This window comes from Rattus rattus, chromosome 4, assembly GCF_011064425.1.
Source record: "Rattus rattus isolate New Zealand chromosome 4, Rrattus_CSIRO_v1, whole genome shotgun sequence".
NCBI classification, from domain to species: Eukaryota; Metazoa; Chordata; class Mammalia; order Rodentia; family Muridae; genus Rattus; species Rattus rattus.
Window position 1 is genome coordinate 164,567,265 of NC_046157.1, and position 16,939 is coordinate 164,584,203.

At 45.2% G+C, this 16,939-nt stretch overlaps 1 protein-coding gene across 1 annotated transcript; it reads left to right on the plus strand.

The window, feature by feature from the left end:
* The first annotated feature begins 1,886 nt into the window (after positions 1-1,886).
* On the plus strand, positions 1,887-2,855 carry LOC116898278 (olfactory receptor 12-like). Its single transcript, XM_032899630.1, has one exon. It carries the CDS (start codon positions 1,887-1,889, stop codon positions 2,853-2,855), a length of 969 nt encoding a protein of 322 aa, XP_032755521.1.
* Positions 2,856-16,939: the final 14,084 nt, after the last annotated feature.

The following is a 16,939-nucleotide window of genomic DNA, read 5'->3' on the forward strand; positions in this document are numbered from 1 at the left end:
CCCCAATAGCAGGTATGGAGAGGAAGTAAGGGCAGGAAAGCCAGACCTCACACCTTACAAGACACAGAACCTGCTGTAGCCAGGGTTTGCACACACAGACTCTCACAAGGAGCAGACCTACACCTCTGCCACATCTAACTCATTCCTTTGTCAGAAAGCCATAGCTAACCTCAGAAGGGGAAAGGAACCCTGGTGTCTACATTCAGCACAGACCAGCCTGAATAGCATTGGGACCTGGAGAGCATGCATGATAGCTCTCTGACTTTGAGTCTCACCTAGACAAGGTAAGGTCAGTGTGTTGCTTGTGAAGGATGCTGATGGGAGGAGATACCTTGGGGACATCAGGATTGTGTGTTCAGCAACAATTGTGAACTTAGCTCTGGAGACAACGCTGTTCTATTGTGTGGTAGCCTCACATCATTCCCAGTCAGGGCAAGCAGTACTGGGAGGGTGCACCCAGGGTACATCATCTTGGCCACCAGTTCCAATCCCCCACAGCAGAGCTATATATGGCTTCCTTCCTCTTCCACTTATGTCTCTAGATGGGCTCCATCCTGGGCCAACTGGAGATAGGATGCTTGTCCTCGTTCCAACAGGAAGCGTAGGACCATCTGTAGCATGGACATATCTATGCACATCACACTGAGAACAAAGTAAACTTATGTGGTAAGCACCTAGGTCCTTGTCTGTTACATCAAGAGCGAACAAATGCTTCATGCACAAATTGAGCACACAATGGGAAGATAGTTGTGAAGTATATGGAGGGATTGGATGAAGTCCTTCAGATTCCATGTACTCACTGTATGCCCTGTACAGTGGACACTGAAACCACTGATTCCATATGACCCAGGTACTTCCTTGGGATCCCAGATTGGTGTAGAAGAGAAATTCCATCCCTCTCCAGCCAGGCTGCTAACTCCAGGAGCCCCCCTCCAGCCCCCGCATATTCCTCCTGGGGATAAGCAGTACCAATCATGGCTAGCACCAAGGAAGAGTTGTTCTAGAGTATTCTAGATTGTGGGCGTAATGAGAAGAGTATGTCTCCATGAATGGCCAAAGACACTGGGCAGTAGCCAGCCTCATCTGGTTTTCAACCAAAATGTGTAAGTTCTTACACACCCGCCAGTTAAGGTTAGAACAGAGAACTTAGCTGACATCAGATTAGAAGGCATGAGTATGTCCCAAACATGCTCAGCCTCTAGTCTTGGAGTTTCTCAGAACATGGGACTGCCCCTCACCGTGATTGCCAACATCTAGACATTGGCAGCAGCAACACCGATCGCCACTGCACACCAGCACTGGAGCCACAGTGGCTGAGGTGAAGTCAGAGTTCTGTGGAGGGACACACAGAGACTCAGACTCGGTCTGGGAAGAGTGGTTTCCTGCTTCGATTCCATCTGACAGGTGACAGAACCACCTAGCCAGTTTGTTGGAGAGCAGAGAATTCTCACGGTCATTTGTGAATCGATAAGAAGGAAAACAGTGTAGTGTGGTGATGGGACTCAGGAGACAGCTACATCAGTAGAGCTGCTGGGGCGTTCCTCATGGAAGTGAGGAGACAGAGCCCAGATGCGGGGAAAGGTTTATGGAAAGGCTGCCTGTAATCTGAGTTATTAGGGTCTGGAAGTCTCCTTGGATCCTCACAGAATAGCTCAGGCTTCTACAGAGGGAGAGCTCAGAAAAACCTCACTAAGTAAGTCTGACAAAATGTCTCATTTCACGCCATATCTGCTCATCTGGAAGGAGATCAGAGCAGCTAGTGAACTTCTACACAGTGGACAGCATGGCACCAGAAGGTTCTTGTAGTCTGTGGAACGTGAGACTGCACCACTGAGATCTGCTTCCCCTCTCTGCCTCCACCTTCCTCTCCTCAGCTGACCTCACTCATGGCCATAGAAGTTCACAGAAATGGAAGCCTCTCTGCAATGTCCTTGCAAGGGTTCGTGCTGCTGGGTTTCAGGGGAGGCGCAGAGACCCAGGCCCTGCTCTTTACTGTCTTCCTCGTCCTATATGTAGTAACCGTCCTGGGAAACCTCACCATGATCATGGTCATCACCCTGGATGCCCGTCTGCACTCCCCCATGTACTTCTTCCTCAAGAATCTGTCCTTTGTTGACCTCTGCCTCTCCACTGTCGTTGTTCCTAATGCCCTGGCCAGCATCTTCTTTTCTTCTAAGACCATCAGCTTTGCGGGATGTGCCACTCAGTTCTTCTTTTTCTCTTTGTTGGCTGCCACTGAGGCCGTGCTCTTAGCTGTAATGGCCTATGACCGTTTCATGGCCATCTGCAGTCCCCTGAGGTACCCTGTGACCATGTGCCCCATGACCTGTGTCCGTCTGGTCCTGGGTACCTTCTGTGTTGCCTGCCTGAACTCCATTGTGCAGACCAGCCTCACATTCCAGCTGCCCTTCTGCAGCTCCAACCGTATTGACCACTTCTACTGTGACGTGCCCCCACTGCTCCAGCTGGCCTGTGCCAGCACGGCTCTCAATGAGCTTGTCATGTTTGGTATCTGTGGGTTCATCATTGTGTGTGCTGTGTTTGTGGTCATCATCTCTTATGTTTATATCACAGTGACCATCCTCAGAATGCGCTCAGGGTCAGGACGACACAAGCTCTTCTCTACCTGTGGTTCTCACATGACAGCCGTGTCCTTGTTTTATGGAACTGGCTTTGCTGTATATGGCCAGCCAGGAGGTGTGGCATCCATGGAGCAAGGCAAGGTGGTCTCCATAATCTACATTCTGATCATCCCCATGCTCAACCCCCTCATCTACAGTTTGCGCAACAAGGATGTGAAGGATGCCCTCAGGAGGCTGGGACAGAGGCACAGTCTGGCGAAGGAGAGTGGATAGAGTCAATATCAGGAGCCATGCTGGGGTCACTGAAGGAAAATATTCCTGGGAAAGAAGAGTATCTTCTTTTGATTCTATGTCTACCAGTCCTGTTGACTTTGTTCCCAGTGTTGTGCCCTCCTGGCTTCTTTTCTGCTACACCTTCATCTATCCATCCCCCCATGTATCCATCAACACACCCATCTGTTCATCATCTACCCTGGCTTTCTTGAATTTATATCATCAGCCAGGTGTACTTGCTGGTTTTGGTGTCAATGACACAAGCTGAAGTTATCCCAGTTATCCTCCCTTGAGGAAATGTCTCCATGAGACCCAGCTGTAAGACATTTTCTCAATTAGTGAGCAAGGGAGGAGGGTCCATTGTAGGTAGTGTCATCCTTGGGCTGGTGGTCCTGGGTTCTATAAGAAAGCAAGCTGAGCAAGCCAGGGGAAGCAAGCCAGTAAGAAACATCCCTCCATGGCCTCTGCATCAGCTCCTGCTTCTGACCTGCTTGAGTTCCAGTCCTGACTTCCTTTGGTGATGAACAGCAATGCGGAAGTGTAAGCTGAATAAACCCTTTCCTCCCCAACTTGCGTCTTGGTCATGATGTTTGCGTAGGAATAGAAACCTTGACTAAGACAAATTGCTATCAGCATAGTGTTTATTCCTGTGACAACCTGACCATGTTTTGGGGAGGACTGTGGAAGGACTTTGCAACTTTGGGCTAGAAGAGCCATTGGTTGTAAAGAGTTCTGTGGGATGTTCTGTAGGAGCTTGGAAGATAGTGTTGAGAACAGTGCAGAGGATGGAGCCTGACTTATGAAGTTTCAGAGAGGTGCTTAGTGACTTTTTTCAGGGTCATTGGTTATTTGATTGTGAAGATTCTGTGGGTTTTTTTTTGTTAGCTGGAGCTGAAGAATAAGCTGTGATTAATAAGATAAGAACTGCTAAAGCAAAGCCTTTGCAATACTGGGACTATTGATCCTGGTCAGCCGGAGGTTAAAAAAAAAAAATAGTAGTGATTAAAAAGAGACCAGCATCATTGAGGTGAAATCTTCTGGGTCTTCTGGGAAGTGTTTTCTAAGAACACAAAGAGGCTATTCCCAGAGATAGTTGTTTCTGGCTCTGCCACTGGATGAGGTAATGTGTAAGAGTCACCCAGGTGGTACTGGTTTTGAAGTCATGAAGGAGTCATGCAGGGCAGCTGAGTCTTGGCACTGAGTGAAGCCATGGAAGGCTATTGGTGAAGGTGCAGTTTCAGTCCCTGTTAATGGCCCAGGATTGAAGGGGTCATGCAAAGGATTTGAAAGTTGGCACTATGAAGAGAGCCCATGAGTGGCTGCTAGTGAAACCTAGTTGTAGCACAAGACTCCAGTGTATTGGAGATGCCAGTACCATGGGATGATCACCAAGAACCACAGTGTCAGTGGAGTGAATCAACCTGAGCTTAGAGTGCTACAGAAGGAAGAGCTGGAGAAATAACTGGCAAACCTTTTGAGGAGTCCAGAAGATCATGAGTGGATCCCAGACATTGGATGGTTAGAGTTTGATTTTGCTTTTAATTGTGACTGAGCACTGATATATTTCCCTTTTGAAGGAAGAAGGTATTTTAATGGAGCCCACAGTTAAGAAACTTTGAATTTTAAAAGTGATTAGATATTTTAAAGCGATTGAAATTTTAATATGTAAAAATGTATAAAGACTGTGGGACTTTTAAAGTTATTTAGATCTTGGGGATGAATAAGAAAGTAAAGGTGAAGGCTTAATAGTGATGCATTTGTATGCCGGGTTGACAATGGGTCAATTGTACTGGTTAGTTTTGTGTGTCAAATACAAGCTACATTTGCAAGGGAGAGAAGCAGTCTCCCTTAAGGAAATGCCGCCATGAGATCCAGCTGTAAGGTATTTTCTCACTTAGTGGTCATGGTGGGAGGGCCCATCGTGGGTCTTGCCATCCCTGGGCTGATAAGAAAGCAAGCTGAGCAAGCCAGGGGAAGCAAGCCAGTAAGTACCATCCCTCCGTGGCCTCTGCATCAGCTCCTGCTTCCTGACCTGCTTGAGTTCCAGTCCTGACTTCCTTTGGTGAGGAACAGCAAAATGGAAGTGTAAGCTGAATAAACCCTTTCCTCCCCACCTTGCTTCTTGGTCATGATGTTTGTTCAGGAATAGAAACCCTGACTAAGACACCAAGCATTTACATTCTTTGCTTTTAAATATTCCATTTCGTGAAGAAGACTGAATCACTTACACTTCAGTTCAACAGAGGGCGGAGCTCTATGGCTGAAAGCAGGTTTGTTGTCAATATTTCCAAATAGAAGCTACAGGGCTGTGGATTTCTCCATGACTTGTAGCTGTACTCAAACATTGCTACTCAAATCAACCACGGAGGTGGTGCTCCAAGCTACTTGCCCCACTATTCTGGGTTCCCGAATGAAAGACACACACCTTATGTTTTAATATGCCTTAAACACCTCAATGGTTGGGCCACTTCCAAACCTCTTTGTGGCTAACACACTCCCCTCTGATATTCCTTACTAAAACCAGCATTCCATCTTGGCTGCCCCGGACCTGCAGCCATCTTGGACTGAATTCCCCAGCGTCTACATGACAAGTGTTTCTCTGTCTTCTGCACCTCTCAGTCCTGCTGTTCTTCCTCCTTCCCTGGCATGGCAACTATCTCTCCCTCTCCTTCTCTTTCCTCAGTCCCTTACCTGGGAATCCTCAAATCTCTTCTCTCTCTCTCTCTCTCTCTCTCTCTCTCTCTCTCTCTCTCTCTCTCTCTCTCTCCCCCCCCCATCTTATGTGGTTTTGGCAGTTAAGAGGGAACAGCCCATGTGATGTCGTCCTCGGGGTTAGAACTCGATGCTGGAAGAGAACAGTTGGCAGCCTCTTACTGCTCACCCTTACTCAAGTACAGACTCATCTTCCCCTTGTAGATGCTAGTGGTGCAAAAAGTGAAGAATCAGCTTCCACACTTCCTGGGAGAGGACTAGTCCTTAGTCAGAGCCAGACTGACATGAGGAGGGACACAAAGTCTATCCTGAACAGTATAGAGGAGAAAGTCAGCAAACTGCCGGCACGGTCCATCTGTACACAGGCTGCATTAAGACGCTGTGAGCACCACCAACTAAGGATATCAGGGCTTGGGTTTGATCTGTTGTCATATTTGAGACTTTATCTTCTGCTGCAAACAGAGCACCTAGTGTTCTCTCACAAAATGGGAGGCTGGTCATGAGACTTGACCTCAAATACAGACATCACTTCCTTCACAGTTGACTGCAGCTGCATGTGGTCTTTTATTAGGGTGGCCGGACAGTGTATTGAGGTAGAGGATGTTTTATACAGGTTTCATGCTTTCCCAACAAGGGTTTTATGCATTGAGAAGGCTCTAGTTTCTTCTCGTGACTTGAAGTGCCTGACCAAAGACTTATTTTGGCTTACAGTCGGGAGGTGTACAGTCCATCAAGGCAGGGAAAGCACAGCAGCAGCAGCAGCAGCAGCAGTAGGTCACACTGTGTCTGCACTTGGGAATTGGGGAGCAAACAGAAACAAGGCAGGTTTTAAAATCTCAAGCTCTTCCCATAGTGACCCACTTGGAGCAAGGCCATCCTAAGCCTTCAATAGCATCTCCAGCTGGAGACCAAGTGCATGAGCCTGTGTATGTCACATTCAAAACCACTACAACCCTCTAAGGACCCTCTGCTTCCACAAGCACAGGGCTCAGTACATTTCACAAACCCCTACACCTTTCAGGCTCTGACACGAAATACTAAGCATTAGCAAACTCAGACCACTTTGTCTTTCCTCTCGTGAAATCTGACTGCAGGGTTCTGTAGTAGCCTACATTTTTTGTTGTTGTTGTTGTTCCTCATGTCTATTAGGCCAGAGTTCTACACTGTGCTACATTCCCATCCCTGAAAAGTATATTTTTAGAATTCTTTTTTTACTAGATATATTTCTTTACTTACATTTCAAATGTTATTCCATTTCCTGGTTTCCTGTCAATAAGTCCTCATCCCCTCCCCCTCCCCTCAATATGGGTATTCCCCCCCATCCATCCCCTTTACTGCTCTCCCCAATATCCCCCTGCACTGGGGGTCCAACCTTGGCAGGACAAAGGGCTTCCCCTCCCCCCTGGTGCCCCAACAAGGCTATTTCTGTGCTACATATGCAGTTGGAGCCCTGGGTCAGTCCATGTGCAGTCTTTCAGTAGTGGTTTAGTCCCTGGAAGCTCTGGTTGGTTGGCATTGTTGTTCTTATAGGGTTGCAAGCTCCTTCAACTCTTTCAATATTTCCTCTAATTCCCCCCAAGGGGGTCCTGTTCTCAGTTCAGTGGTTTGCTGCTAGCATTGACCTCTGTATTGGACATGTTCTGGATGTGTCTCTCAGGAGAGATCTATATGGCCCTTTCAGCATGCATTTTTTAGCTTCATCAATCTTATCTAGTTTTGGTGGCTGTATATATGGGCCACATGTGGGGCAGGCTGTGAATGGCCATTCCTTCAGTCACTGCTCTAAACTTTGTTTCCATATCCCCTCCTATGGATAATTTTTCCCCTTTTAAGAAGGAGTGGGAGCATCCACATTTTGGTCATCCTTCTTCTTGAGCTTCCTGTGGTCTGTGGATTGCATCTTGGGTAATTTGAGCTTGTGGGCTAATATCCACTTATCAATGAGTGCATACCAACTGTGTTTTTCTGTGATTGTGTTACCTCACTCACGATGATATTTTCTAGTTCCATTTGCCTATGAATTTCAAGAAGTCATTGTTTTTGATAGCTGAGTAGTATTCCATTGTGTAGATGTACCACATTATTTGGACCCATTCCTCTGTTGAAGAGCATCTGGGTTTTTCCAACTTCTGGCTCTTATAAATAAGGCTGCTATGAACATAGGGGAGCATGTGTCTTTGTTGTATGTTGGAGCATCTTTTGGGTATATGCCCAAAGAGGTATAGCTGGGTCTTCAGGTAGTGTAATGTCCAATTTTCTGAGAAACCTCCAGAATGATTTCCAGAATGATTGTACCAGTTTGCAATCCCACCAACAATGGAGGAGTGTTCCTCTTTCTCCACATCCTTGCCAGCATCTGCTGTCACCTGAGTTTTTTATCTAAGCCATTCTGACTGGTGTGAGGTGTAATCTAAGGGTTGTTTTGATTTGCATTTCCCTGATGACTAAGGATGTTGAACATTTCTTCCAGTACTTTTTGGCCATTTGATAATCCACAGCTGAGAATGTTTTGTTTAGTTCTGTACCCCATTTTTAATAGGATTATTTGGCTCTATGGAGTCTAACTTCTTGAGTTCTTTGTATATTTTGGATATTAGCCCTCTATCAGATGTAGGATTGGTAAAGATCTTTTCCCAATCTGTTGGTTGCCGTTTTGTCCTAATGACGGTGTCTTTTGCATTACAGAAGCTTTGCAGTATTATGAGGTCCATTCTTTTTTTCGGAGCTGGGGACTGAACCCAGGGCCTTGAGCTTGCTAGGCAAGCACTCTACCACTGAGCTAAATCCCCAACCCCTATGAGGTCAATTCTTGATCTTAGAGTACAAGCCATTGGTGTTTTATTCAGGAAATTTTCCCCAGTGCCCATGTGTTCGAGACTCTTCCCCACTTTTTCTTCTCTTAGTTTGAGTGTATCTGGTTTGATGTGGAGGTCCTTGATCCACTGGGACATAAACTTTGTACATAGTGATAAGAATAATCGATTTGCATTCTTCTACATGCTGACCTCCAGTTGAACCAGCACCATTTGTTGAAAATGCTATCTTTCTTCCATTGGATGGTTTTAGCTCCTTTGTCAAAGATCAAGTGACCATAGGTGTGTGGGTTCATTTCTGGGTCTTCAATTCTATTCCACTGATCTATCTGCCTGTCTCTGCACCAATAACATACAGTTTTTATGATTATTGCTCTGTAATACTGCTTGAGTTCAGGGATAGTGATTCCCCCAGAAGTTCTTTTATTGTTGAGTATAGTTTTCGATATCCTGGGTTTTTTGTTGTCCCAAAGGAATTTGCAAATTGCTCTTTCTATCGCTATAAAGAATTGAGTAGGAATTTTGATGGGGATTGCATTGAATCTGTAGATTGCTTTTGGCAAAATGGCCATCTTTACTATATTAATCCTGCCAATCCATGAGCATGGGAGATCTTTCCATCTTCTGAGATCTTCCTCTATTTCTTTTTTCAGAGACTTGAAGTTCTTGTCATACAGATCTTTCACTTGCTTGGCTAAAGTCACACCAAGATATTTTATATTGTTTGGAACTATTGTGAAAGGTGTCATTTCCATAATTTCTTTCTCAGCCTGTTTATCCTTTGAGTATAGGAAGGCTACTGATTTGTTTGAGTTAACTTTATACCCCAACACTGCTGAAGTTGTTTATCAGGTTAATTAGTTCTCTGGTGGAACTTTTGGGGTCACTTAAGTATACTATCATATCATCTGCAAATAGTGATATTTTGATTTCTTCCCTTCTGATATGTATCCCTTTGACCTCCTTTCGTTGTCTGATTGCTCTGGCTAAGACTTCGAGAACTATATTGAATAAGTAGGGAGAGAGTGGGCAACCTTGTCTAGTCCCTGATTTTAGTGGGATTGCTTCAAGTTTCTCTCCATTTAGTTTAATGTTAGCTACTTGTTTGCTGTATATTGCTTTTACTATGTTTAGGTATTACATTGGTGGATTTTCATATATTAAACCATCCCTGCATCCCTGGGATGAAGCCTACTTGATCATAATGGATGATTGTTTTGATGTGTTCTTGGATTCGGTTCGCAAGAATTTTATTGAGTATTTTTGCGTCAATATTCATAAGGGAAATTGGTCTGAAGTTCTCTTTCTTTGTTGGGTCTGTGTGGTTTAGGTATAAGCATAATTGCGGCTTCATAGAAGGAATTCAGTAATGTTCCATCTGTTTCTATTTTGTGGAGTAGTTTGGATAGTATTGGTATGAGCTCTTCTATGAAGGTCTGATAGAATTCTGCACTGAACCCATCTGGTCCTGGACTCTTTTTGGTTGGGAGACTTTTAATAACTGCTTCTATTTCTTTAGGAGTTATGGCGTTGTTTAATGGTTTATTTGTTCCCGATTTAACTTTGGTACCTGGTATCTTTATAGAAAATTGTTCATTTCCGCCAGATTTTCCAGTTTTGTTGAATATATGCTTTTGTAGTAGGATCTGATGACTTTTGAAGATGAGTTTCTCTACTTCCTAGTTTATATTGGCGCCAAACTATGTTACAGAAAAAGGTCTGTTTCTGTTTTTAACCATCTGCCTTAAAAATGACCTCAATTATGTAAATGATGACTGATGGCCAGTTTCTAGAAATAGAGGTTAGGTTGTACAGAGCTTTGCCTTGTCCCTGTGTTTGCTTGTGTATCTAAAAGGATAGGGAAGCAAAGGAAACAGGAGACATTTTTTAGGCCCCCTAGTTCGCACGTGTTTGGCCCTGGCCTATCCTACACTGCCATCTAGTGGCCAATGATAGCACACCAGTGGTTAGTTTTCCTCAGTTGTGTTGCAGATCCCACAAACCAAGGACCACCGCTAATTTATTTACTGTAGCTGATAAAGTCATTATTTGATGCACATGGCAGCCCAGGCCTTAGCCTCGTGTAATGAGACCCTGTGGGGGTCTAATCTCATCTGTTTTCACTCTAGATGCTATTGTTTGAGAGAAGGAAATGAAGCGCCTGTGGAAAGACAGTTTCAAAGAGTGTTGCGAATTTCCTGTTAATGTCGTAAGTTGGAATAATTTTAGAAGAGTAAATATTTTTTAAAAGAAAGGCCTTAATTCGCCAGCTGATATGAGACCTTCAACACATATACAGCAGAGGACTACCAGGTCTGGGCTCAGTTAGAGAAGATGTACCAAACCCTCAAGAAACTGAAGGCCCTAGGGAGTGGGGAGGTCTGGTGGGGTGGGTGGGATGGGTGGGGTGGGGACATCTTCATAGAGACAGGGAGGGCAGAGAGGAGGCATGGGATGAGGAATGATTGAAGAATGGACCTGGAGGAATAAATCTGGAGTGTAAAAAGAAATAGATGATAGATAGATAGATAGATAGATAGATAGATAGATAGATAGATAGATAGATAGATAGATAGATAGATAGATAGGTAGGTAGATATGTAGATATGTAGATAGACAGACAGGTAGGTAGATAGACAGATAGACAGATAGGTAGATAGGTAGATAGGCAGATATGTAGATAGACAGGCAGATAGGTAGATAGACATAGGTAGATAGACAGATAGGTAGGTAGATAGATAGATAAATAGATAGATGATAGATAGATAGCAGACCTTAAATATTTTTAGCCATCATTTGACATTTTGACCAAGAAGAGGACCTTCCCATTGCCGTTCCCCTTACAATGCCAGGAACAAAGAGGAGTATGCCCTTATACGGTATGATGTCTCCTAAAGGAAGTGCATTAATTTTATCCATCAGATGGCACCAATAAGAAAATGGCTCTGAACACAAAGCACATTTCCTTCCTCAGCTAAAGTTACAAAGGATACCAAGGCAACAGATTTAAGAGTCATAGTCCCCCTTCTACAAGACACAGTTCAGTTAGGACCCAGAAGTAGTAGCAAAAATGGAGGTCTAAGAAGGGAAGGTTTGGTGTTACCATTGTAACATTGTAACATTGTGTGGTAGGACCCTCAGAGAGTTTGCTTCTTTCACTACTCCGGAGACTGAGTTTTGGAAAGAGCAGTTATCACAGGACTGGGAGGGGGCTACAGGAGTCTTGGCATGCCCAGGAAAAAGATAGGAGGTTTCCATGTAAATAAGGCTTAAACCTAATGTGCTGATTAACGTGGTCAGCCCCTGTAGGGCATTCACCACGACAAGGCCTTGGGACCGCTCTCCCACTTTATCCAAGGCATGACAGTGGCTTAGAATATCCATAGATTTGTCCTTCCAGCAATGTGACTCCCATCTGTCTCAAGAGGAGAAGACAGAAACTTTCGTGGGAGTCTCTGCCTCCAGCACGGCTGGCATGCGGTCGATACTAGTTAGGTCTCCAGCCAGAAAGGGGGGTGGTGAACAAATGAAAGCAACACAAGCCAGAAAGTAACTGTGCTCTGTGCAAAGCTCAGCCTCCGGAGTACTGACCTGGACCAGACGCTCTGAGCAGAGAAGCAGCCATCCTGAAACACTCACGGTCAATACTTCAGAGGATACCAGGTACCACCAGGATGGGAAAGTGGTCTAAGGTGCTTTGTTCTAGGGAGGGGGGAGGGGGAGGGGGGGGGAGGGGAGGGGAGGATGAGGAGGGGAGAGGGGAGGGGAAGGAGGGGAGAGAGAGGAGGGGAGAGAGGGGAGGATGGGGGATGGGGAGGAGGAGGAGGGGGGAGAGGGAGGGGAGGGAGGGAGGGGAGAGAGGGGGAGGGGAGGGGAGGAGGAGAAGGAGGGGAGAGAGGGGGAGGGAGGGGAGGGGAGGGGAGGAGGAGAAGGAGGGGAGAGAGGGAGGGAAGGAGGGGGGGAGGAGGGGAGAGAGGGAGAGGGAAAGAGGGAGGGAAGGAGGGAGGGACAGAGGGAGGAAAGAGAGCCCCTAAAGGTGTCATTGTCATCAGGAAATGTGACCCAGTGACCCAGTGCTGCCAGTTGTGCAGCAAACGTCCTTCTTAGGGACCTCCACTCAGTTGTAACCAGTACAGGGTAAGCTGTGAAGAAGCACAGCTGTGGTCTATTAAGAAAAGCAAAAGTCCTGCGTGGTGGCACATGGCTTAATCCCAGCACTCGGGAGGCAGAGGCTGGTAGATCTCTGTGAGTTCGAAACCATCTTGATCTACAGAGTGAATTACAGAAAAGAGCCCTGTCTGGATAAACACTCTGCTCTAGCCCTCTCTCTCTCTCTCTCTCTCTCTCTCTCTCTCTGGGTGTGTGTGTGTGTGTGTGTGTGTGTGTGTGTGTGTGTGTTGTTATGTTTTTACTGGGTTTAATCCAGTTTCCCTGTTTTATTCATTTCTGTGAGAGACGTGATAAAGCATTTTAGCTGTGATTTGCAGGTGCTTTCCCTCTTTAATTGTAAGCATCGTCGACATATATCTTTCCTCTTCTGCATCTTATTGAAATGTATTGACGTGTACTAGTTGCATATCCTTATGTCTGCATAGAATGTATTTTAATCAAAATATCCCCCACTGCCCCTTCTTCTCCCTCCATTCCCGTCCCTATCCTTCCTTTTCCTATCCCCTTTTCTACTTTTACGTCTATTTTTAAGGGTGTAAACAAATGAGTTAATTGGAGCTACTACAGGAGCATGGACAACTTGCCAAAGACTGTACCACTTTCAACCATCGCTGGCCTTTCCCCTCGCAATCATCGGCTGCCTATAATCCATAATCTATAATCTATAATCTATTAGCATAAACATGGATATTTATAAGCAGTTTGGCAGGCACGTCATGTGCAGTGGACAGTGGTTATTGCAAAGATCCCATGGCTGGTCAAAGTGCTGAGAATAAGCAACTGTTGAGAGCCCACCCCTGAAAGGGGCATCTCTCTTACCCCCTCTAAGGCTCAAGAAACCTTATAGAGAAGGGAAGGAGTTCATGTCAGATCAAGAAGATGAGGTGGACACGGGGAATGCTGTTTTCCATGGACGGCATGGCCAGTGTACTCTCAAATCTCAGCAGCTGTGACTCCTTCACAGGACTTGTACAAGGTGGGTGTGACAAGGTTTGTGGTATCAGCTGCGAATGCCCTCCTGTAGAGCGGTCCTCAAATCCAATCAAAATATGGTTGGTTTCCTGCATAACGTCCATGCCAGGACTGCACCAGTGGGCTCATCTTGCCTGGCAGGTCAGTAAGCATGCGGTGTCCACCACTGAGCGTAACCAAGGACGGCATTTCTCAAGCAGCCTGCACAGCACTCTCTGCCACTTTCACATCCAAGCTCAGTCCCAGCCTGATTTCTCTATGTCCCACAACCAAAGCATGTGGTGTCTCCAGTCATCCTCTTTATATACCTTAAGCCACTCTTGACTATGAACAACATAATTTTTCACCTTTCCAGCTTGATTGAACATTTTCACTGTGAAACATGTCTTCATAGATGAACATCTTCCCTTAATCCCTATGTAAACCGTTACATCAGAGTTTTCATGACTGAACAATTTCAATCATTCTTCTTTCATATTGTCTAAAGATTCATAGGAAAGTCGTGTCTCTTCCACACCAATTAGGCTCAATTAGCTCTTACCAAGCTGACAAAACTCTGGATCATTGTTGGGCTTCTGTTGGTTTGTGTTTGCTTCTGAGACAGGATCTCACTAGTGTCTCAAGCTGGATTTGAACCTGTGACCCTCCTGACGCAGCCTATACAGTTAATGATTACAGGCACAGACCGTCATGCATATCCTGATACTTTGCACCAATCTACCCTTTCATTTTCTGTACTTGATTATGAAGCCAAATTAGAGTGACTCCCAAATGGGTAAAGAAGAGACAGTTTTAGCTCAAGCAAATCCACAATTACAGTGGAGTAAAACATGGACCGGCTCTTGAGTCCTTGCTGACACAAAAAAGTATGACCACTAGAGGGCACTGATGAGCCGAGTTGCCATTTAAAAATGGTCTCCAAAGAGGTAAATGGAGCCAAATTTTCTCCAGCATTTCCCACATAACTGTACATATGACGACATGGTGGCCAAAAGTAAATGTCTATTCTCTTCCAAGAGCCAAAGGAGATTCAAAGGTTGTTTCTCGGAGGACATCAGTTATCTGTACAGCAAAGATTATCTTCACAGAACACTATGGCTGCCGCCATTTTGAAGCCCTCATTGAATTAATGAAACTAGGCAGTGCTGTCAGTGGCAGTTTCCATACAGAAGAAGGACGGGCGGGTACATTTCTTCTGAGAGAAGAGTCTCGTGCCTCCCACAACACAGAGCCATCAATAATGCCCATAAGGTGGTAATGACAATAACTGGATTCCAATCAGGCCTCCAGATTCAACTCGGGATGCACAGGGTTGAGGGGTATCGCAGAGCTCAAGACACTATCAAGTTCGACCCATGGGAGATTTTACACATCTATTTCTTAAAATAAATGTAACCAGCATCCTCTGCTTCTTCATAAACAATAGCAACAAAATAAAGTGATGGGGGACCCTGCATAAGTAGAAACCATCACAGATCCAAAAGAGTGTCGTTTGAGCTTGTTTGAATAGCTGCACAAAAATTATAGCATCCTATAATCGGGTCTTTGCATGTGTGGATGCTAATGGATGCTTGATGACATTGGGGAGTGATTTTTTTCATTAGGGAATGGAAATGCTACTGGGCACTCTTCTAAAAATACGTGCTTTACATTTCAGAGATGCATTGAAAGTACATATTAGAGAAATTATATGATGTTTGCTACTTGTTTTGAAATAACACAAGGCTCTGGGTGAGGATGGAGGGGAGGAAAGATTCCATAATGCTTGCCCAAGCTCACTGAGCTGATTACCACTGGAGTTGGATGAGTGGCACTTAAAGTTCACTCTGCTATTCTGATTTTGTGCATATTGTAAAGTACCATAGTCACAGCTGCCAGAATGTCTCTTTTTGTATTATTTTTTCTGTAGAAGATCACTATGTAGCCCAGGAGGGTGTCAAACTCCTGCTCTTCCTGCCTCTGTCTTCCAAGAGCTGGGACTTTGGGCACTCCTTGGGGCTCACACCTACATACTTCCATGTTGGATGTACCCCATTCATTTGCTTCTAAATCGCTCTTTAACCAGCTGATTCTCCATCCTTCCTTGAAAATCATCTCCTCTCACCTCTACCTCTTCTCTGTAGGATCACAGGCTTGTTGTGAGTCACAGGGTAGGATCTGGGTCATGCATCCATTTGTTTTATTTTGTGACCAAATTAAAAATGTTGCAAGATGCTAAAATGTGAGGAGGTTTTAAATAAAATATGATTTATGACCCTGCTTCCGAGGTTGGTTCTTTAGTTCCGTTGCTGTGATTAATCATTGACCAAAGCCAACCTTGACAGGGCTGTCTTAGCTTGGCTGTGTCTATTGCTGTGATAAATGATCGTTACCGACTTAGCAGAGGAAGGATTTACTTGGCTTGCTCAACCTGAGTCGCAGTCTATTGAGGGAAGTCAAGGCGGGAACACCAGACAAGAAGCTGGGGTCCAAAACTGAAGCAAACACTGTACAGGAACACTGCTTTATGGGTTTGCTCTCCGTAACTTGTTCAACTTGCTTTCTTAAGCACCCCCCAGGAACACCTGCCCAAGGATGGCACTGCCCTCAGTGAGAGAGGCTATTCCAAATTTCACCAATCAAGAAAAAGGCCCCCAGGGCGATCTGGGGAAAGCATTTTCCCCTGAGGTTTCTTCTCTATTGAGTATAGCTTATGTCAATTTGACCATAACAAAACCAAACCAAACCACCCAGCACCAAACTCCTAGGCCCGAAGAGTTTGTAGCACGTGGATACCTAACGAAACATTGGAGAGTAGATTTCAACTCAGAAGCCACCATGGTGAACAAATATGGACTGCGGTCTGACAAGAAGCCACTAGTCACTTGGGTATAGGATGACCTTCCGGATGGCCGCCACAGCCTAAGCAGAACTGCTTAAATATGATCTTCACTCACTGAACTAGAGTTAAAACTGTATGGTCCAGGGATGCACTTGGGGATTTTCTCAAAGACTGTGGCCTACTGGGCTGATAAGGCCACAGGAGAAAGAAATTTACATATCCTCATAGGAAGCAATGTTTGACCAGCACCGGGCCAGAAGGTTGAACAGAAATAAACCTGGCTGTGTTGTATTCCCAGATGTTTAGGATTTAGTTTGGCCTGAAGAATGATTAACAAAAATACACTAGGTCAAGCTGGGGAGAGCATTGAACTGAGAAGACACAGAGATAAACCGTCAACTCCCCCCTCCCCACAAAAGAATTTCGCCCATGTGGTTAATACAACAAAAGAAGAAAGAAAATTGAGGTTATCTACCTAAACTCCTAATAGCACTGAGGGGAGCCAAGTAATGCCTTGGAAGGAGAGGGACGACCCAGTGCTGTGGCCAGGCTGCTCACGTCAACATGGCCAGAGGGAGTGGCAACAGCAAGGGCTA

Excerpts from the sequence above, each read along its gene's own strand:
- LOC116898278 (XM_032899630.1), top strand. The coding sequence starts at position 1,887 with ATGGCCATAGAAGTTCACAGAAATGGAAGCCTCTCTGCAATGTCCTTG.